General features: G+C 34.7%; 2 protein-coding genes across 3 annotated transcripts in view; one reads left to right on the top strand and one right to left on the bottom strand.

Moving 5' to 3' along the window:
- The window catches only part of LOC121368971, a 28,553-nt gene extending 15,538 nt beyond the window's left edge, over positions 1 to 13,015 (bottom strand). Inside the window, exons 1-2 of the mRNA XM_041493747.1 lie at positions 12,858 to 13,015; positions 5,188 to 5,267 (exon numbers count right to left, since the gene is read on the bottom strand). The gene's annotated coding sequence lies outside the window, so the exon portion shown is untranslated. The remainder of the gene's footprint in view (positions 1 to 5,187; positions 5,268 to 12,857) is intronic.
- Positions 10,501 to 24,692, top strand: part of LOC121368970 — a 58,304-nt gene continuing 44,112 nt past the window's right edge. The window contains exon 1 of one of the 2 annotated variants that reach the window (XM_041493745.1): positions 10,501 to 10,629. In XM_041493745.1, coding sequence (XP_041349679.1) covers positions 10,575 to 10,629 — 55 coding nt within the window. In that variant the 5' untranslated portion in view covers positions 10,501 to 10,574. Of the gene's footprint in view, positions 10,630 to 22,007; positions 22,218 to 24,692 lie in introns of those variants that run through there. The other variant, XM_041493744.1, reaches the window with a different exon arrangement.

The raw sequence follows: 24,692 nt of genomic DNA on the forward strand, positions 1-24,692 counted from the left end.
TTACGTAGTATTTGAATGGCCCCTGATGTCTAGGACGGGTCGTAGCCCAGTGGTAAAACACTCGGTCGGACGCATGGTAAGTCTAGGATCGATTCCAGTTGGTGGGCCCATTGGGCTGTTTCTCATTCATGTATGTGCACCACGACTGGAATAGCAAAGGTCGTGGTATGTGCTACTAATGAGAAAAGGTAGTGGGTTTCTCCTCAAAGACTATATATCAAAATTACCAAACGTTTGACATTCAGTAGCTAATGTTTTTTTTCTGCTCTATATAAAGATAAAAAATGTAACCTGTGCCACCAAACCAGAGGCTCTGCATACGTCCCCAAGCCTCCAGATATCGTACCAATTCCACAGGCCCAAATGGGCCATATATATATATATATATATATATATATATATATGTATAGTCTATGTGCTATGGGCCTGTATGTTTAATCTCTTTGGTAATGAATTCATGTTTATAGAAGAAAAATAATTTAGAAACAAAATAGCCACACTGGCAGTATTTTATTTTATGAATACAAATGAGATAGTTGGGCTTTCGTGGGTGTTTTTTTTTTAACCTTAAATTCTGAGTACTGCAGGCGAGGTATCTCGCCCGACGTCACGTCAGTCGACATATTGTGTACAGTGCATTCCCCAATTCATATTTCCCGCCGTTTTGCACATGACACTCAACGGAAACAGAAATATAATAAAAGATAAAAAAAGTTTTTTTTTCAAAATGGTGGCTTTTGTTTTGATTTTTTCAATTGAAAATACCTTGAAATTTTGAGTTCAAAAAGTCGTTTTCGACAAGTATTTTCGCTTGACAACAATGGCGGCACGTCGTGGTCATTTTCAGGGATCGATAGCTGATTGTGACAGCTAATTTGATAATAAATTTAATCGTTTTACCAAAACCAAAATCACCAAATACTGCAATATGAATCGTAGTTCGGGTTTAAAAAAAGATTCTGGTCAGAAAACCACTGTTATTGGGAATAATGGACATAAATACTGGACAGCTGGCCACAAATGCCCGCAAGTAAATGCAACCTTTTTGATTTTTTGCCTAATTTTAATGACCATTAGCTGATCTAAAAATAAAAATTACAAAAACCCACGAAAATAATACTTACCAATTCATATATGAACTTTATTTCATGTATTTATAAAAGATTTAAGTGAATATATGTGAGTAAAAATTATAAACTTGTACCCACTCAACGTGGGTTTTGTTAAAAAATTAATCCAGTAGTCCAAAGGTTAAGTACGTAACTCCCCTCCTCCTGTAGCTTATATGTAGGCCTATGTTTTAAACTGAATACTATTTATAATTGTTTTCGTATCCAACTCAAGATTATAGCCATGCAGTCACCCAAAACAAAGACAAAGAAACGTCATTATATGTTATTGGTCTCAAAACACTGGCGTGTGACTGTCTTTCAGACTTTCACAACTGGAAAAAAGCTCTTTCAGTTTCATAAATTCATTGCAACGTGATCCGAGACTTTTGTATGTTTTTCTGCCAGGGGCGGATGGATGTATCATGACGGTGCTAATATTATATCAGTAGACATAGCAGCAATAAATTATAATTCCCCCACTGAATATGTTTAAAATTAAATCTGTAAACTTTGATTTTTTTTTTTACTAATAATGATTGTATATATGTGAGAAACAATATGTAATCCTCATCAACGCACCCACTTCAGTACAATGAACTCAACCACGTGACCTAGATTTTACAACATTATCTGATACTACAAAACGCTAGAAACATGACAAATAAAAGGTACACCTTGTTGTAGCTAGTAATAAAACATTCAGTATCAACAATTCAACATGTTTTGAACAGTATTTCATATTATTTGATAGCATTTTGTAGCTTTACGAGAAGCGGTTCACTATTGAATAGTAGACTGGTCACCCGGACATGCAAATGGCGCTTATGCATACCGCGAGGCATATCTGTCGAACAAAATTGGTTGAAAGCATGTTTGGTGACTAAAAATCAACATTAAAAAACTTTCTCCATTTTTTTCGCCAAATCGAACATTTTATTGCCAATTTTAATTATTTTTCGTAATTTGCGACTTTGACGAACAACATGGCTAGCTCTGCAAATGTCCAATATCGCACGAGTGTTTTTGTTAGTGGCAACGTTTTGAGATTCTAGATACTTTGGGAAATTCTGTTATTTTTTTCAAAGATTTGTAAATGGAACACAAACAATCATTAACATTGGATACTTTTTAAATAATTTCTCAAAATTATGTATTTTGTTTCATGACACTGATCATTTATTTCTCGGAAATACTGGTATACCGGTAATACCGCACACCTCTACAATATAAGTACTCAAAAAACTATAGTAATACATTTAACTAATAAAGACATGTTAAAAACACTATATTCTGTACAACAATTTGAGAACAGTATTTGTTACTATAAAACACACACTCATGTACGATTACTTCATTAGATGTTAAGCTTAATTTTTGTAAATATATTGTGAGATGTATATTGGGAACAAGTAATATAGTTGGATTTATAATATACCATTGGATTCCAGAAAAAGAAGAAGAGCAAAGACAAAATTATTTTCAACAGAATAAATAAAATATAGTAGTATATAAATATATACTTGCATAAGAATTATACAAAAGGAAAGAGAGGAAGGGTAAGAGAAAGATATTTGTAAATAATAAAAGCCTTTTCTCTGTATTAATACAAGTTGATTCTTGTTTGATATATTAAAAAACAGTCTCGTCTTTTTAAACCAAAACAACAACTATTTAATGAAATGTTTGTAGATCGACCACCGTTGATCAGATTTGGTCCAGTCACAATTGTAATTTTAATTAAACATTGTTATTATTTTTTAATGCTTGCACATTTGGTACTACCCCTATATACTTCAACCTGTATATATACTGCTTTGCATGTAATATAATGAAATTTAATATATCATCTGCCATATGATTATCATGTATTTGAAATGTTATATGTGAAACTGTAAAATGAGGAAAACCCCCCCAATTATATTGGTGACAGAGATGTTTCGCAATCACACCATTACTGTTGAAGATACCGACAGCTACTTAAAGATGGCGGCATTGTCAGAAGTGTTACTTTTTATTATTATTTAAAACTTATATATTATCCAAGAAATGTATTGCAGAAACGAATCCCATTAAAAAAGAAACAAGAAAAAAATACTGAAACGGTCTTTGTTTTACTCATGGATATCCCCAACAATTTACTGGAAATGGTCCTTTTAATATAATTGTAAATGTTAATATGATACAAGAGAAAGGGGAACCCACAACCTTCTCATCCCATCGAAGAACACCCAGCTGTTGATAGCACAGTTAATACTACCAGTCATGCCATTGGTAATTCACGTGCCAGTGCTTGTTGCAAAAAATAAGTTTCATCTGAATAATAATTTCATGCAATTTAATTTCATCCAGTACCACTGTGTTAAGCATCCTCGTCCTTGAAATATATGTGAGATACTTGTAAAACGAAGTACTATATTTGTGTGCAAAACTAGTGTTGTAAACACATCCCGATATACTGAACATGAATCGCACAAACATTTCACTTTCTCCAGTTACTATTTTGAGAGACGGATTGTAGTATTAATTTTTATGGGTCAAAGTTAGGTTGATTTATTGCATAGTGTTTTAACCACCCACGTTAACACTGTGGCCTAGGGGATTTTATTTCTGTATTAATAAAATTGTTTTTACTTTAAATAAGCTAGAAATCAAACTGCAATTCCAGAAGATTTCATGCATCAATAACAATGTCAAAAGCATAATTATTTTAACTTTGAAAGATGTCCTATATGATTTCCATTATATCAAGGAGTGGAACATAACCCAGTGGTAAAGCGCTCGCTCGATGCGCGATCGGTTTAGGATCGATCCCCGTCGGTGGACCAATTGGGCTATTTCTCATTCCAGCCAGTGCACCACGACTGGTACATCAAAGGCCGAGGCATGTACTAACCTTTCTGTGGGATGGTGCATATAAAAGAACCCTTGCTGCCAATCGAAAGGAGTAGTCCATGAACTGGCGACAGCAGACTTCCTCTCAATAAAATGGGCCGTAACAGTGCTCCTTAATGGTTAATAACCATATATCCGACGCCATGTAACCGTAAATAATATGTGTTGAGTGCGTCGTTAAATAAAACATTTCCTTCCTTCCATTATATAATTTTGTTGCAAATAAACAATGCAGTATGAATTATAAAAATATTAAGTGCTATAGTTTTGGAAATAGGTCTTAATATATTTACAATTTTGAAAATGTTTCAGGAAAAATATACAGAAAGCGGTTTTATCAAAGTTACATTATTAGCTTCGCTGGTGTAGTGGTTAAGCCATCGCACCCAAGCCTGGTAAATACTGGGTTCACAACCTGGTACCGTTTTCCCCCTCGGGGCTGTTTTTACGACTCAGTCAGTAGGCGCACAACCACAACACTGACTTACCTATAACAACTAACCACTAACCCTATGATCTGGACAGACAGCTCACATAGCCGAGGTGTGTGCCCAGGACAACATGCTTGAACACTAATTGGATATAAGCACAAAAATAAGTTGAAATGAAAGGTTGTCTGCCATTTGTTACACATCCCATTTGTTACACACCTGCATATTCCCAGTTCTTACACAGTCAGCTTAGGGACTAATTAAGCAAACCCCTATAACCTTAGTGGAACAGTCTAGTCCAATTCAACTTTATTTCATCAAACCAATCACACTGGTACATAATGCATGTATGCATTTGTAAATTGATATGCATACTGTAAATCGGGAAAATAACACGTGTTTAAACTAAAAAATCCAAACGCATGTGATAAACGTTTACAGTGTGAATTTTAACAGACATTGAATATGAAGTTTATGATAATTACGTTTATGATAATTTGTGTTTTTATTGTAATAATGTGTGACAAATTGTTATCTACCATGACATAGTAAACTGATATATAATTTATAATAAATAAATGTGAATATATGTTCTGTTCTTGTATCTTAATTGTTAGAAGGTGAGTCCATTATTGCACATTAGGTAGAAGGTACAGGGTTAGCAGTTCACTCAACCATGACCTATGTTGTTATAAAGTGTGTAAGAAATGGGACGTGTAACAAATGGGAGGATACCAAATGAAATGACTTACCTCTCACTAACGACTAGTCCACTGTCCTTGGCAGACAGTCCAGATAGCCGACGTGTGTGACCAGGATAGCTTGTTTGACCCTTAATTGGATATAAACACAAAAGTAAGTAAAACTGAATGAAAGTACTTATTGCATTACAAAAATACCCTTCAGATATATGCCCGTAAACTATTACAACATAGTAATTTCAATTTACTAGTACAAAAAATATATGTTGGAAAATCTGTGCAGGATATTCAGACATGTTTTTAGGTGCACATGTTTTTACACAGTATATTTTCATATTTCTTTTTGCAGTAAAATCTAAAAGAAGATCGAAAGTACATAGAACAGGACACTGCACACCAAGGATCCTTTGGGAAGCTACAATTTACTTCCCAGAGGCAGCAAAATTAAATTTTGATATTCTCGAGTTATATATGCAAATATTATATGTGAAATTGATAAACTTTAAGTAATTTCAATGTATTTGTCGCAAAATATACCCAAATACATGCATGACACTGTCACACTTGGGACTTTTAAAGTGCACCTTTAAAGTTAATTAAAAGCTCCATGGGTTCGAGCTACTTTCTGTGTGTACATAAAGAAAATAGACATTAAATTTTAAGGCAACATTAAGGAAATTCGTATTACGATTTGTTACAAGGTAGGGAGATATTTTATGAATTGGACAAACATGGGTACTACAGAGCTAAATGTGAAGTCAAAATGTTCAGAATAATGAGGTAATTTTGACCAAAATGTCGAAAAGTGCCCCTAAACCGTCACAATTCGATGGTGTAGAAATGTACCCATTATTTCTTATTTATATTATATCTTGAATATTTGTATCTCACAATAATCCCAAATTATTGCAAAATAGAATTACAGCAAAACATTTTTTAAAACGAACAAAAAAACTAAACAATAACAAAAAAAGTACCACCATCACGAAAAAAACCCCAGAAGCCTAAATAAAGCCTTGCATTGGTACCCCTTAGAAATACAGCCAACCCCTTCCCTATAACATGACAAATGATGTACAAAACACTTTTAAAAGGATATATCCTTAACATTTAGCTTTCAATTGATATGCCTAGTTAATACATAAATAATGGTTTGGTTAGAACAAGACTTACTATATATATATATATATATATATATATATATATCTATATCTATATCTATATCTATATATATATATATATATATATATATATATATATATATATATATATATATATATATATATATATATATGTGTGTGTGTGTGTGTGTGTGTGTGTGTGTGTATATGTGTATATGTATATCTATATATGTATATATATTGTCGAAACCTAATGCTGCTACGTACCTCGTGAATTAGGCTAAAGTACTGTCGGAAATAAAATAAAAATGATTTTCGTCGATTATTTCTTACATATTAAACAGACAAGTAAATATTTTTTAAATATCTATTTAAGAATAGTCTACCTAATTTAGCATTTACTTGGTTTGGCTCTCATTGATGCACAAGGTGGTGTTTACTCTTGAAATTAAAAGAAAGATGTCAGTAAAGAAGTGATTTGTGCTTGCTCTTTATTGCAACAGACTATAACACATTTTGGTCGATATGTGTCAATTTCATTGCTGTTACAATATGTGAGGGACCGTTTCTGATTACAGTTTACCCCTATTTCTCTCCAAAAAAATATTTGTAGACATTCATAAGTAACTTTTGAGCAAAACTGTCAAGAACCATTTTGAATTTGTGATCTATTATACCGGTATTAAAGGTGTTATCTCAAGTTGCATAATGACAGTTATTGCAAATCATGTTTTTATTAAATTTTGCTTTAACATTTAAAGACTACACCTTTAACTATATGCCCATAAATGATTATAGGAAATAATTTGATCTACTAGTAGAAAATATGTTTTTATTGGAGAATCTTTATCACAAACAGATGCTCACATATAACTTCTGATATAGCACCTTTAAATGGTTGCAAGATTGTGCAAATTTCTAATGTACTAATATTGAATTTATGTTCACTAAATATGCTGGTTATAATTAATAATTTATGCTGCAATTCAAAATAATCAGTTAACTTGCAGTTTTAAATTAAAAGTTTGTTTAATGGTAAATGAAATTGACACATATCGACCAAAATGTATTATAGTCAGTTCCAATAAAGGTCACAAATCTCCTGTTTACTGACATCTTTATTTTTAATTTCAAGAGTAAACACCACCTTGTACATCAATGAGAGCTCAAACAAGTGAATGCTCAATTAGGTAGAGTATCATTAAATAGATATTTACAAAATATTTACTTGTCAGTTTAATATGAAATAAATAATTGACGAAAATAATTTTTATTCTATTTCCGACACTACTTTAGGTGTCTGTGACTTTAACAAATATATGTCGCAATCCGTTGAGAGCGACCGCCCTTCTGTGTATGCAATTTCGATAACTAGACTTTTAAAGGGACATTCCTGAATTTGCTGCAATTTTTAAGATGTTATCGACCAACAGAGACTTTTTAACGATTGTAATTACATATCACTATCAAATATATGTTCTGCATAAAATATTAGTGGCTGTATATTAAACGTGTTTCTGATCGTTGTAATATTTGTACTAGGTTAAATTTCACTTTATTTCTTAAAATATTTTTTTTTCGTACGCACGAAATTGTTTGAAGACAAAATCCAGTTTGGGCTTTTTACAAATATTAAGATGGCCAGAAACACATTGAATATACAGACACTGATATTCTAAACAATAAAACCTATTTAATATGTAAGTTTAATCGTAGAAGTACTTTATTAGTCTGAAACATCTTACAATGCAGCAAACTCAGGAATGTCCCTTTAACTGCCGAAGTTTGCCCATGGAATCGGGACACGATTACTACGCGGAGTGTTATGTTATATTATAATTCAAAGCGAGACATTTCTAAATACTTGTTATTGTTGCGCTTGACTACTCGTTTGTTTTCATACATTATTTTTGGTTTTATTCCTGCCTCTGTTTAATTTACTAAACTTTGTACAGGGGCAGGGTGGGAGGGAGTCAACAAAATTATTATTGTTAAATTTGGATTTTTTAAATGAAAAAGTACATTCATGATGATGGCCATAGTTAATATTATTGTACCAGTGCACTAAATATAGAGACAATTAAGCCATAATTAATCATTACAAAATGATATATCACCTAAACAAATCCTCTTTTTGTCTATTGTGTGAAGTATTTATACCATTTAATAATACAACAAATGTAAAATGAAATAAATAAAATAACTAAAAGAAATCTATAAAGAAAAAATAATTACATACTTATTAGAAATACATAACAAGAAATAAAGAAACAAAATAATAATAATAAATTGGCAACTGCGTTTAATTTCTGACACTTGAAAAACGCTATTATATATGTTCAAGGTCTAGATATATTTAATTAGCAAGCTGTTGAATAAACGACACCCAAGCATACACAGACACACACAGGAATACACACACACATGCGCGCGCGCACACACACACATACACACACAGAGATAGAGAGAGAGAGAGAGAGAGAGAGAGAGAGAGAGAGAGAGAGAGAGAGAGAGAGAGAGAGAGATCTTAAACACCCTTAGATTTGAGGGGACAAAGAGGCAGGATATTCACATTTAAAAAATAGACTTAAATGCAACATTTGATACCACCCACCCCCCACCCAGCCCCCCCACCCACCCCCATTGGCAGTGCTGTCAAGTTTCACGCATTCGGCGTGAGACTCACGGATTTGAACGTCTTGCCACGCTCTCACGCCGGTACATGATTTTCTCAAACATTATAGCAAAACAAAATTTATATACATATATTTTTGTTGTTGTTGTTGTTCATTCGATCTCGACGACCGACAAACAAGCGTACGACTGCTGGTCGGCCCGGTTAAGCATCGTAAGGCATTAAAATCATATAATAGGTATCCACGTTGTTTATTGGTCAGAATCTCGAACCATGACCAATTGTCGGCGCGCTTATTTCCCGCGCCGGTTTATTCGGATTCACGATGTCGGACTCCGACCAGACAAATTCTCACTCCACTCCTTGCGAAAGTTCCAATTTGAGAGCTCTACATTGGGCATGGCGATGGTAGTTATTTACTAGCCCAACATTGAATATCACTAGTCATGGGAGTGGAGCTACCATAATCTAGAAGCCCTGAGAAATACATTCTAGTTATCGGCTATTTTAATGTATTTCCGTTCTCCACAGCTTATTTTCGTACACTATGGTGACAGTTTTATTCGAATTCGATGGCAATAAAAATTGTAAGTAAGCGACATACTTTATTATGATATACTGATCTTTCCGCCACCTTTCGATTTTCGTAGGCAGTCGATTATTTAGTCAAAAGTAAGAAAAACTAAAAAAACAACAACAAAAAAACCAACAACCCAAGATCGCGGCTGGAATGTTTCAGAGTGCGAGTGCGAATAATTTTTACATACTCATATACCACTAGAGTTTCCAGCATGTCCGTCCCGGGGCCTGTCTCTGGATAGCCAGGTGCTTGTCCCCGGACAGAAAAAAAGTAAGCGGATAATTTTGAAATTTACATCCAAAAATTAAATAGTGGGCCTTTAAAATTTTGATGCGCATCTCTAATTAATATAATTAATAAAGAAAATTCTACTCATTAAATTTGGTCGCTAGATCAGATCGGGTGGTCAAAAAGAAATTAGATAAGATCGGTGGCCTGACTCGGGATGGAGGGGGAGGGGGTTAGAGTTGAAAATGGGCAGAATTTTGAAAATAGCAATTAGTAAAAAAAAGTTAATAGAATTTAAAAAAAAAAAAAAAATTACAAGCCAAAAATAAAAAGAATTGACTGCTCGGTCGAATATTTATATAATTTGGAGCATTTTAGATGGACAGTCCAAAAATAAATAAGAGAAAGAAGAGAGGATCGGACTATTAATAATATTTTAAAAAAAAGTAATTTCGACATAAAAATTTTAAAAGTACAGAGCGTTTCAGAGCGTACATAGTATAGCAGAAAAGAAACTTATATCACATTTAAATACAAGTTAAATAACAACAAACGCAGTGTCTGTATAGGGAGAACGAACATGATTGTAGTAGGGATATACGAGTATACCTACACTACCAACCCAGCTGAGTCAACATGTCTCTGCTACAAGCCATGCCAGTGATAGTCTACCTGTTTTGTTATCAGCAGGTGGTGGGAAAACCCAATAGGCTTCTATTAATAGCTGATCAGCGATCGGGTTAGTACGCATTCTTCGTGGTCGACACTTATTTCCCGAGAATGGTTTTTTACAAGGAAAGAGTTGGGACGCAACATTTCGTAATCATTTGGTGGCAATTAATGTTCTGTCACTGTAAGTGCGTGTAATATTGGAATGGCTAATACAATACTAATTATAATGTTGTTTACGTTTTGCAGAAACATGGAAGGTAAGCATATACATGTATATTGATACATAAACGGATACGTCAGTCTCTGGATAACATGAAATCTGTCTCTCTCTGTCTCTCTCTAAATCAATCTCTGTGTAACATATTCTAAAGTTTTCTCTCTCTCTCTCTCTCTCTCTCTCTCTCTCTCTCTCTCTCTCTCTCTCTCTCTCTCTCTCTCTCTCTCTCTCTCTCTCTCTCTCTCGCTCTCTCTCCACTATATATAAATAAATATAAAAATATGGTGTCTTTCCTCCCCCAAGACTTTCCCCATTTACTAGAGATTTTGGCCCCTCCCCTACACCAGATATCGTACCTACGGACCAGTGTAATAGCCCCAATGTATAATGTATTAAACAAAAAAGGTATACTTATATTTCTGGAACTAAAATAATTGACTAATAATGTGTTATTTAGTATTTACTTGGGGGCAGAGGGTAATAGTGTGTGTGCCTTTATTTATATATATATATATAACCTTTTTTTTTACTGAGGTAAGTTTTTGTGTTATATGAATTTCTACTGACGATGTCAACATTTAGTTGACGAAACGTCGAGATTTTAAACTTGTGGTTTTAAACAGACTTGTGACCGAAAATTTCTGCATATCGTATTATGTATCAAATGCAAATAACCAATGTTTTTAAGAGATCGGAAAGTTATTTTATATTTATTATTAGTATCTGCGCAACCAAACCCATATATAGGCATAATAGCGACCACTTCCCCTGTCTATTGAACAGTCTAAAACCATTCGGAATACCTCGGCTGGTTTTGTTTATGTATTCGGGAAACCTTGGCCACGTAAATGTATTTGTAGGTTCAATCGGAAGATGGCCATGTCCATCTTTACTTTCCATTTAGTTACAATCGGAACAACTCGTCACATACCGCTACGCTGTTTCGCAGAAAGATTTTGTTTACGAGCCTGAGGTTTTCCGAAGTTAGATTGTGTTCGAACGTTTTCGTTTCTTACGGAATATACCGAGTGTACTATACCAAACACCCAATCGTCACTGCGAACGATGTCAACATAGATTGCTGTCAGCTTAGTATTTTTTTTTTAATTCCTCGTCATGATGATGATGATAACTAGTTTAACCATCACGAACAGAAACACAAGCATTGATAAAGCCTGGCATTAGTAATATATTGGTACCCCTTAGAAATACAGCCACCCCTCCCCTATACCATGACAAATGATGTACAAAACACGTGTTAAAAGGATATATCCTTAACATTTAGCTTTCAATTTATATGCCTAGTTAATACATAAATAATGGTTTGGTTAGAACAAGACTTACTTGTATATTTTTTTGTAGTTAATTTCATTATCAATAAGGTTAACAGTAAACGCATGGATAAGACTGTCACCGATTCAGTACACACGTAAAAATATTTGTATCGATACAGGAAACACCACATATACGTATCTATTATCGAAACCTAATGCTGCTACGTACCTTGTGAATTTACCTTGATGTTTGTGACTTTAACAAATATAATTCCCGGTCCGTAGAGAGCGACCGCCCTTCTGTGTATGTAATCTCGATAACTAGATTATTAGAGCCGAACTTTGCCGACGCAGTCGGGAATCGATTACTGCGGAGTGTTGTGTATTTTTTTTATTGTTGCGCTTGACTGCTCTCCCTACTCTCAGCTTGACTCACGATGAGATTAGACGTGACATAGCGAGACATTTCTAAATACTTGTTATTGTTGCGCTTGACTGCTCGTTTGTTTTCATACAGTATTTTTGGTTTTATTCCTGCTTCTGTTTAATTTACTAACCTTTTTACGGGGCAGGGAGGGTCTGAGCCAACAAAATTATTATTCTTAAGTTTGATTATTTTTTTTAAATGAAAAAGTACATTCATGATGATGATGGCCGTAGTTAATATTGTTATACCAATGCACTAAATATAGGCACAATTAAGCCATAATTAATAATTACAAAATGTTTGATCACCTAAAAAATTCTCAAACAAACAAAAAACAACAATAACAAACAAAACAAAAAATACCACCATCACGAACAAAAACACTAGCATAAATAAAGCCTTGCATTAGTACTATATTGGTACCCCTTAGAAATACAGCCACCCCTCCCCTATAACATGACAAATGACGTACAAAACACGTTTTAAAAGGATATATCTTTAAATGTAGCTTTCAATTTATATGCCTAGTTAATACATAAATAATGTTTTGGTTAGAACAAGACTTACTTGTATATTTTGTAGTTAATTTCATTATCAATAAGGTTAACAGTAAACGCATGGATAAGACTGTCACCGATTCAGTACACACACTCAACCGCCAGCGGCGGTCCCTTCTGCGTCACCACCCCCGACTCGACCCAAGACGAAAGGGCCAGTTCATCCGGACCCGCCGTCAACACCTCAAAACGCCCGTCAACACCGAGGGATGCTCTCTTGCCAGTTCGGAAGCCGGCGGTCCGGGCAGGAGCCGTTGCGAAGAGGAAGGCCGTCGCTCAGCCGAGCGACCAGCCTGACAAGGCAAGGCCTCCACCTTCACCAGCACCGTTCCCCTCCGACCCGGAAGCCGTCTGGAAAATTCAGATCGGGAAAATCGTGGCCGGCTTCCTGAAGTTCGTGCAGGGGGACACCTCGGATCCGGCATCACTGATGGACGGACTAGTGGAACCAGAGCTACAACAACTGCCTGATGGAAGCGCTTACGAGCTACACACCATCAAGTCTACAGCCGGCAAGCCGGGGTTGGTACTAACCCAGCGCCGAGACGGAGTCTACCGACAAGCGGTCCTGGTTAGAGAGATGGATAGCCACACCATCCACAGGATCGTCAAGGCCCTTTTCGGCAACGACTACCGGAGTGTCATCACCATCCTCACCGACCAGAGATGGAAGCACTTCATCCCCGCTTTTGCCGGTTCTCCGCTCATCAGTTCGCCGTAGGTCAACCTCCGTACCCTAACGGCCTTTTATGTCGAACTTACTATTTTTTTTAATATTACTAAATAGTCCGATCCTCTCTTCTTTCTCTTATTTATTTTTGGACTGTCCTTCTAAAATGCTCCAAATTATATAAATATTCGGCCGAGCAGTTAATTCTTTTTATTTTTGGCTTGTAACCTTTTAATTATTTATTTATTCTATTAACGTTTTTACTAATTGCTATTTTTAAAATTCTGCTCATTTTCAACTCTACCCCCCCCCCCCCCCCCCCCCCCGAGTCAGGTCACCGATCTTATCGGAGGTCGGACTCGGGATGGGCGTGTTCGAAACCCTAGTGGTATATGGGTACGTTAAACTAGTTATCATCATCATGACTACTCGTTTGTTTTCATACATTATTTTTGGTTTTATTCCTGCTTCTGTTTAATTTAGACCGCCCTCGGTGGCATCGTGGTTAGGCCATCGGTCTACAGGCTGGTAGGTACTGGGTTCGGATCCCAGTTGAGGCATGGGATTTTTAATCCAGATACCGACTCCAAACTCTGAGTGAGTGCTCCGCAAGGCTCAATGAGTAGGTGTAAACCACTTGCACCGACCAGTGATCCATAACTGGTTCAACAAATTCCATGGGCACGTGACGCGTCTTTATGACGAGCATAGTACGATTATACGGGAATATCGAGAAAGATTAGAGAGGCAGATAAATTATTTATTTAGGTCTCACCTTGTGTATAGATAAAAATAACATAATGTTTAAAAAAATGAATATGCTCTGATGCTATCATTAAACAAAACAAACAAACTAATGTGTTGTTACTTATATCTCTGGAAGTCGGTATGGGGATGCGAACTCAATGCCTACCAGCCGATGGTTTAACCATTTGGGCTCATTTCAGCTGCTAGTCAGAATATTAAGTGTGACAAGTGTGTTTCTTCTCTGATATTACCGGCCTCGGTGGCGTCGTGGTAGGCCATCGGTCAACAGGCTGGTAGGTACTGGGTTCGGATCCCAGTCGAGGCATGGGATTTCTAATCCAGATACCGACTCCAAACCCTGAGTGAGTGCTCCGCAAGGCTCAATGGGTAGGTGTAAACCACTTGCACCGACCAGTGATCCATAACTGGTTCAACAAAGGCCATGGTTTGTGTTATCCTGCCTGTGGGAAGCGCATATAAAAGATATCTTGCTGCTAATCGGAAAGAGTAGCCCATGTAGTGGCGACAGTGGGTATCCTCTCAAAATCTGTGTGGTCCTTAACCATATGTTTGACGCCATATAACCGTAAATAAAATGTGTTGAGTGCGTCGTTAAATAAAACATTTCTTTCTTTCTGTTTAATTTACTAACCTTTCTACGGGGAAGGGTGGGAGGGAGCCAACAAAATTATTATTCTTAAATTTGGATACATTCATGATAATGGCCATAGTTAATATTATTGTACCAATGCACTAAATATAGACACAATTAAGCCATAATTAATAATTACAAAATGTTGGATCACCTAAAAAATCCTCTTTTTTGTCTATTGTGTGTAGTATTTAATACCATCCACAAATGTAAAATAAAATAAATAAATAAAATAATTAAAAGAAGTCTATAAAGAAAAAATAATGACAAAATTATTAGAAATACATAGCAAGAAATAAAAAAATAAAGAAACAAAATAATAATAATAAATTGGCATATGGATATATTTGCAACTGCGTTTAATTTCTGACACTTCAAAAACGCTATTATATATGTTCAAGGTCTAGATATACTTAATTCGCAAGCTGTTGAATAAACGACACCCAAGCATACACAGACACACACACGAACACACACACACACACACACACACACACAGAGAGAGAGAGAGAGAGAGAGAGAGAGAGAGAGAGAGAGAGAGAGAGAGAGAGAGAGAGAGAGAGAGAGAGAGAGATCTTAAACACCTTAGATTTGAGGGGAGAAAGGGGCAGGATATCCACATTTAAAAAACAGACTTAAATGCAACATTTGATACCACCCCCAACCCCAACCCCCCATTGGCAGTGTCGTCAAGTCTTACGCATACGCCGTGAGACTCGCGGATTTGAACGTCGTGTCACGCTCTCACGCCGGTACATGATTTTCTCAAACATGGCAACAAGAAAAAAATTATACATATATATTTTTTCGTTGTTTATTCGATCTTGACAACCGACAAACAAGCCTGCGACTGCCAGTCGGCCTGGTTAAGCATCGTAAGGCATTAAAATCATATAATAGGTGTCCACGTTGTTTATTAGTCAGAATCTCGAACCTTGACCATCGCTGACTGCAACTCCGGACATCGGCTCACCGTAGTCGCCAACCTCTCCCCTACCTACCTTAACGAGGCCACTCGCGTGGACATATAGACCGGACTTTAAACTTTTAGACCTTCGTTCAAAATTTTATGTCGAAATTTACCTTTATATATATAGTATATATATATATATATATATATATATATAATATATATATATATATATATATATATTAATAAATAGTCCGATCCTCTCTTATTTGTTTTTGGACTGTCCTTCAAAAATGCTCCAAATTATATAAATATTCGGCTGAGCAGTCAATTCATTTTATTTTTGGCTTGTAAATTATTACTATTTTTTTTTTTTTTAATCCTACTAAGTTCTTTTACTAATTAGTATTTTCAAAATTCTGTGCATTCACCCCCTCCCCCCCCCCCCCACCCACCTCCCGTTAAACTAATTATCTATCTATCTAATTTCTTTTGACCGCCCAGTCTAATTTAGCGACCAAATTTAATGAGTAGATTGTTTTTATATTAATTATATTAATTAGAGATGCGCATCAAAATTTTAAAGGCCCACTATTTAATTTTTGGATGTAAATTTCAAAATTGTCGGCTTATTTTTTTTTCTGTCCCGGGACAAGCCCCTGGCTATCCAGAGACAGGCCCCGGGACGGACATGCTCGAAACTCTAGTGGTATATGAGCATGTAAAAATTATTTGCACTCCCACGGTTGCCCGTAACCCGGTGTACGCGATGCGGTATTTGAGTAAGTCCCCGTAGCTTTGTATCAGTCCCCCCCCCAGGTGGGGGGTAATGCGAGAGAAACTGACGACATGTCTAATCTCATCGTGAGTCAAACTGAGTGTCCTCGTCATTATGGCCATAAAAACAGCTTATTCATTTCAAGACCGAGCCTTGGTAAAACATTCGAGATGTTTGATTGTGTGGGTCCCGTGACAACATAATAATTACAATTTAATTACAACAGTTTGTATTAAAACTAAAACAAGTTCTGTTTCCTTCTTTTGTGTTGTTATAATTGTTTGTATAATATGATAACATGTTTTTAAGGTGCAATTTAAGCAAGTTCTTTATTCAACGAAATTCGGTCGCGGGCCATTCAGAAGTTGTACGGGCGAGTCAGTGTTACTGTTGACTGGCCCGATTGGCCAGTCAAAAAACCCGAAGTGTATACCCTGGTACAAATGTACCCATTATTTCATATTTATGTTACATCTTGAATGTTTGTATTTCACAATTTTTGTTTTTTTAAACACCAAAACAAACAAAAAACAGCAATAACGAACAACACAAAAAATACCGCCATCACGAACAAAAACACAAGCATTGATAAAGCCTTGCATTAGTAATATATTGGTACCCCTTAGAAATACAGCCACCCCTCCCCTATAACATGACAAATGACGTACAAAACACGTTTTAAAAGGATATATCCTTAAATGTAGCTTTCATTTTATATGCCTAGTTAATACATAAATAATGTTTTGGTTAGAACAAAACTTACTTGTATATTTTGTAGTTAATTTCATTATCAATAAGGTTAACAGTAAACGCATGGATAAGACTGTCACCGATTCAGTACACACGTAAAAATATTTGTATCGATACAGTAAACACCACATATACGTATCTATTATCGAAACCTAATGCTGCTACGTACCTCGTGAATTTGACTTGATGTCTGCGACTTTTAACAAATATAAGTCCCGGTCCGTTGAGAGCGACCGTCCTTCTGTGTATGTAATTTCATTAACTAGATTATTAACCGCCGAACTTTACCCACGCAATCGGGACTCGATTACTACGCGGCGGCGGAGTGTTATGTTACATTATAAATCAAAGCGAGACACTCCCTACTCTCATCTTGACTCTCGATGAGATTAGACGTGACATTCGCGAGACATTTCTAAATACTTGTTATTGTTGCGCTTGACTGCTCGTTTGTTTTCATACATTATTTTTTGTTTTATTCCTGCTTCTGTTTGATTTACTAACCTTTCTACGTGGAAATATATCAAGAAATAAAAAAATAAAGAAACAAAATAATAATAAATGGGCAAATATATCCATAATACATATGCCAATAAATTGGCATATGGATATAATTATTTGCAACTGCGTTTAATTTCTGACACTTTGAAAACGCTATTATATATGTTCAAGGTCTAGATATATTTAATTCGTAAGCTGTTGAATAAACGACACCCAAGCACACACACGAATACACACACAGAGATCCAAGTCTATACATTAATTAATTTTAATAATATAAACATTCTAAACAGTGCCAATCCTTTATAAAATGTACGGCGATTTCGCCCAGTAGGAAATAGGATTTACGGCTATCTCGCCACGGGTGAGATCGACTGGGCGAGATCGACGTTGGGCGAGATCGACGTACTTCGAGATCTTAAACACCCTTAGATTTTCACATTTACAAAATAGACTTAAATGCAACATTTGATCCCCCCCCCCCCCCCCCCAAAAAAAAAAAGTCAATAAAAACAAAAAAAATCACTAGCCATTGGGTATGGCGATGGTAGTTGAATATCACTAATCATGGGAGTGGGGCTACCCTAATCTAGAAGCCCTGAGAAATACATTCTAGCTATCGGCTATTTTAATGTATTTCCGTTCTCCACAGCTTATTTTCGTACACTATGGTGACAGTTTTATTCGAATTCGATGGCAATAAAAATTGTAAGTAAGCGACATACTTTATTATGATATACTGATCTTTCCGCCACCTTTCGATTTTCGTAGGCAGTCGATTACTTAGTCAAAAGTAAGAAAAACTAAAACAAAACCGAATAAAAAAATACCAAGATGGCGGCTGGAATGTTTCAGAGTGTACAACGGTACATAGTATAGCAAAAAAGAAACTTACATCACACTTAAATACAAGTTAAATAACAACAAACGTAGTGTCTGTATAGTGAGAATGAATATGATTATAGTGGGAATATATCACATTAAGCCAAATATACCTACACTACCAACTTAGCTGAGTAAACTTTTGTCTCTGTTACCATCCATGACAGTGATCGTCAACCCGTTTTGTTATTAGCAGGTGGTGGGAAAACCCAATACTATTAATAGTTGATCAGCGGTCGGGTCAGTACGCAATCTTCCTGGACGACACTTATTCCCTGAGAATTGATTTTTACGGTGTCGGCGCGGAAAGTAGAAAATCCTATTTTGGCGGTAAGCCGAATAATAAATTTCCCGGAAAGTAGAAGAGTCTTAATTGATTTGCATGCTCTTAGATATAAAAACAGTTGTGTACTTTTTAAAAAGCATTAGACTTGACAGGAACAACAATGTCCTCTAAGTGTGCAAAGGAGTATGTGAAGTACTTAATCACATTTGAATTTGAATTTACTGGTATCTTTGAATTGCAAATATAGTATATGAAGTACTTAATCACATTTGAATTAGAATTTACTGGTATCTTTGAATTGCAAATATAGTATATGAAGTACTTAATCACATTTGAATTTGAATTTACTGGTATCTTTGAATTGCAAATATAGTATATGAAGTACTTAATAACATTTGAATTGGAATGCACTGGTATCTTTGAATTGCAAATAGAGTATGTGTGGTAAAGACTTGTGAGTGACATTTTCAACTATATCTTTAGAATTAATTAATTTTTATAGACTTGCCTGCCATAAAGACAGTAATACATTTACCAGTAGAAATTTTACTTACTGCTTATTCTTTTTTGTTTTAACAAGAAATAATCCTTCAAATAACGTTAGATACAGAAACACTGACCACAAAAATCCCATCATTATTTAATGTTCAAGCATAAATAAACCACAAGAAGAAAAAAACATGAAAAAAGAATTGGCACAAAATGACAATAAACCATTGCAAATAATTCGCCTTGATGCAACATGCAAATGTTTTATCATTATTTCTTTAATGTATGCAAACACACACACACACACACACACACACACACACACACAAATTAATAACCAATAATGTGTGTAGTAATGTATGTTTGTGTGTGTGTATATATATATATTTATCATATATTTTCTAGCATATCCAGTGTAATCAAAGTATGTGATATTTATCAGATCACATACTTTCAGAATTTGATAACTTTATAAATTGAGGTCACAGCACTACGTTTATTGAGAGAGAGAGAGAGAGAGAGAGAGAGAGAGAGAGAGAGAGAGAGAGAGAGAGAGAGAGAGAGAGAGAGAGGGGGGGGGGGGGCTATTTTAAAAAAAATGGACAAATAACGGTAAAGAATAAAAAAAATATATATAATGTTTTTTTGTGTCTTAAAACAGATATTTGCAGTGGTGCATAATTTCAAGTAGCAAATCTAGAGATGGATAATTTGTTTAAATGTACATAAAAAGTTTTTTGTGCTTTTGTTTTTACTTTTACCCTTAATCGTAAGGCATAATAGTAAACCACTGTCTTTACTGTTTTGTCTTTACCATTATTAATAACAAAGCAAATTAATAATGGTAATACTTTTATAAATGTATATAGATATCCATAATTGTTACTATTACAGGCATATATAAGATATAATTCTAGACTGGATGATTGTAAAAAAAGTGTCAAATCTGTCTTTTCCATTATTCAATATAGATATCAATAAAATTGTTGGTCCTTATTGTAGATAATATAATGGTAAAGACAATAAAATAAAAAAATAAAGTTGTATGCAGTGTAGTTTTATTTTCATATTTTAAATTGAAATTTAAGAAACTTTGCGAGTGGTTTACTTACATTTTGCAGTTTAAAGGTAGTTTTGGGAGTTTTGTGATTTCATAATGATAACGTGCTTTTGTACACAATAACAGAGTGGACATTTTGGGTATATAATTTTACCCACAAGATTTTCTAATGCATCTACATGGCCAAATATCACATCAAGAGCATCAAGTGATGGTGATTTTTATGTGCATCCTTGTATATATATATATACATTATATTCTGTTTTGTGGAAAATATTGGAGTATTTATCGTTATTTGCCCCTTATTGTGAAAATAGCCTATATATATATATATATATATATATATATATTTAGCAGTTCCTTTCTGAAGATATTAGATGAATGTCTTATATTATTTTTAAACATATACTGTACACTTGCTTTCTTTTATCATTATATATATATATATATATATATATATATAATATATATATATATATATATATATATATATATATATATATATATATATGTGTGTGTGGTGTGTGTGTGTGTGTGTGTGTGTGTGTGTGTGTGTGTGTGTGTGTGTGTGTGTGTGTATGTATGTATGTATGTATGTCACATTTGACAAGTTACAAATCGAATCTAATAAATACCTCTTACAATACTTATAGTCCGTCCAATCCTCCTTCAAAAATGTTTATTAAAAATAATTTAAGTTTTTGTTTAAAGTAAGAAGAAAAGTAAGTGTTTTGGAAATTAAAAAAAATAATAGAAATTGTGTGCAATTTAGAAAACAATCTGCTCTAAAATAAATAACTTGTAATAAATTCCACAGTATGAAAAAAGGCATTCCCAGTGGGAATGACAATAATGTAGCCTACTTTGTCATAGTATACAGTTTATTTAAAAAATTGTAAATAATAAAATGTTTCAAACAAAATTTATAGGGCACATTTCTTAATATGACATGTACTACAAGTTATTATTTTTCAGCCTATTGTTTTCTAATTTGCACAAAAATAATGGGTTTGTTTTTTTAATTTCCAAAACAAATGCAATTAATTAATGTCACACAATGTTGCTAGAAATAATTAATTTTAATTATGACAATACATAGTGATCTTAGCTGGAGATTCTATTAAGAATGAGTATACATCGCCCCACTGTAACTCTGGCCATTCCATCGGTTGGTTTTTCCATACACCAGCCGGAAGTCTATACGGGCACATATGACAATTAATAATTGCCAGTTTTCCATCGTATCTGCCTTTGGTCTGCCTTTCCAAACTATCATAGTAATCATAAGACATTCTACATACGTGTTGCACATAAGAAAATTGCAAGAGGGAATGTGCGATATTTTAAAACAAGCGAACAGTTTTACGTTTTCCCCCATGATTGCAGTAATCACTAAGGCTGCGCTTCACCGCCAAAGACCCGGATGAGACGGTAACTAGGTTGTTATGCAATGCGTGATGTCACGCCGGTTCCGAGAATTGCCGTCTTTTCTTTAACAACGTTTTTACCAGGAAACAGCTGGGACGCAACATGTTGTTATCATTTGGCGGCAATTAATGTTCTGTCGCTGTAAGTGCGTGTAATATGAGAATGGCTAATACAATACTAATTATAATGTTGGTTACGTTTTGCAGAAACATGGAAGGTAAGCATATACATGTATATTGATATATTGATACATAAACGGATACGTTAGTCTCTGGATAACATGAAATCTGTCTCTCTCTGTCTCTGTCTAAATCAATCTCTGTGTAACATAAAATCTCTCTCTATCTCTCTCTCTCTCTCTCTCTCTCTCTCTCTCTCTCTCTCTCTCTCTCTCTCTCTCTCTCTCTCTCTCTCTCTCTCTCTCTCTCTCTCTCTCTCTCCACTATATATAAATAAATATAAAAATATGGTGTCTTTCCTCCCCCAAGACTTTCCCCATTTACTAGAGATTTTGGCCCCTCCCCTACACCAGATATCGTACCTACGAACCAGTGTAATAGCTCCAATGTATAATGTATTAAACAAAAAAGGTATACTTATATTTCAGGAACTAAAATAATTGACTAATAATGTATTATTTAGTATTTACCTGGGGGCAGAAGGTAATAGTATGTGTGCCTTTTTACACACACACACACACACACACACACACACACACACACACATATATATATATATATAAACCATTTTTTTAAGAGGTAATTTTTGGTGTTATATTAATTTCTCCTGACAAAGTCAACATTTAGTTGATGAAACGTTGAGATTTTAAACGTGTGCTTTTAAACAGATACTTTACTTTTATTAATAAATATACCATGTTAAACACCATTTGTAAAACATTTGTATGTTTGTTGAAAGAGATAACACAATGTTTTAGTAGGCTGCAGACCTTGACATGAACATAACTGAGGTGAGTGATTAATTGCTCCCCTAATTTAGATTATGGATGGCAATTTAAGATATTACCATATTGATACCATATATACATTCATATGCCAAGGCAGGGCTGCAAAAAGTACTCGCCCGCTCGCCAAATGTGAGTAAACATTCTGACGGACGAGTTAAAAAATGAAACTACCAGCCCGACGGTCTGTCTTTCTAATTTGGTTTACCACGTGTTGTTGATCACTTACCAAATGTTCTCAATTATGTTTTGTCAGTATATCTCTCGCTATATAAAATTTGAAGTGAAGACACTGTATATTATAATAGTGTTAATAATATATTGTTCTATAGACTGCCGGACTAGTAGAAATTCTGGCGGGCTAATAAAGTTTAGTTGGCTATATTTTATTATTGCTATTTTCTTTTCGCTATATTTTATTATTGCTATTTTCTTTTCGCCTGCTTTGAACTGGTATTTAAAGGAAGGCCAAAATCATGAGATAATTTCACAATCTGTTAAAACAAAACCATTTTATTATTGCAATTTTTTTTTTTTAAAGAATAAAATAATTTATTCAATGGAACCTTTTCACTGTTGCCATTATATCTATATTTCTTATTCTCATAATTCCCAGTACATTGTAGTTATGGCATATACAGCGGACACTAAATGCATCCATTTTATCTGTATCTGATACAAGCATACATAAATTTGCAAATAAAATTTAAAAATAAATATAAAAAGAATGACAATAATAATACTGTAATTTAAAGTTGTAAAGTAACAACTTTGCAATTAATTATTAAATATTATCTGGAAATAAAATAAATATGCTGAATCATAAAAAATTATTACCTTATATCATGCATACAAACTGTGTTATTATACATACAAATTATATTATTTTGTAGCCCACATCATAATAACAGTGGCGGATCCAGGGGGTAAATAGGGTGGCTAGCCACCCCCTCCCTTCCTGGTCAATTTTTGTTTATGTTCATTCCAAACATATACTGTTACTTAATTTTTTTTTTCAGGAAGATGCAAATAAAGCCATTCCGTTAGCAAAAATAATATGCATCGCCCTGTTGTCAATCAGGTGTACAATTGAACCGAGTATGGCTTGCATCGATAGAGACAAAATTAAATCGTTTTCTATATATTTTGGTGTGAATCAGGAAAACGGCAACAAATTTATCAACTTTATGGAATTATTAATTAGGAATTAGTTTCTCGGAAATCAGTGAAATAAGGCTCTAAAATGTCCAGCATGCCAAAACTTCAGGGGGCTTTGCCCCGAAACCTTCACTATGGCTCAGCCCCCGCCGGTTCACTCCATCCCAATCCTGGCACTCCCTCTTATTATTTTCTAGATCCGCCACTGAATAATTTTTATAATATTAATAATTATCTTATCATTTCAAAATAGTTAAAATTTACAATTAATATTACCTAGAAATTGCATCAACAAAAATATATTCTGACCAACCTGCCTCTAGCCAGGTCACCTCGGTACTGATTATAGATTATACTAATTCGGATTCCCGTTGTTCGTTTCTCTTATATGACAACCCAAGCTGTTATAATACTCACAAGGCATGCTGCAACTATGTGTTAGCTGCAGAAAATACATGACAATATGCAAGGTATGGAAAAAGCTAATATGTTAACTTTATTCTCAGTAAAACAGTAATCACTAAGGCTTTGTTTCACCCCCACAAAGACCCATATGATCGCTAACTGGGC

The sequence above is a fragment of the Gigantopelta aegis genome, chromosome 3 (genome assembly GCF_016097555.1).
Source record: "Gigantopelta aegis isolate Gae_Host chromosome 3, Gae_host_genome, whole genome shotgun sequence".
Taxonomy (NCBI): domain Eukaryota; kingdom Metazoa; phylum Mollusca; class Gastropoda; order Neomphalida; family Peltospiridae; genus Gigantopelta; species Gigantopelta aegis.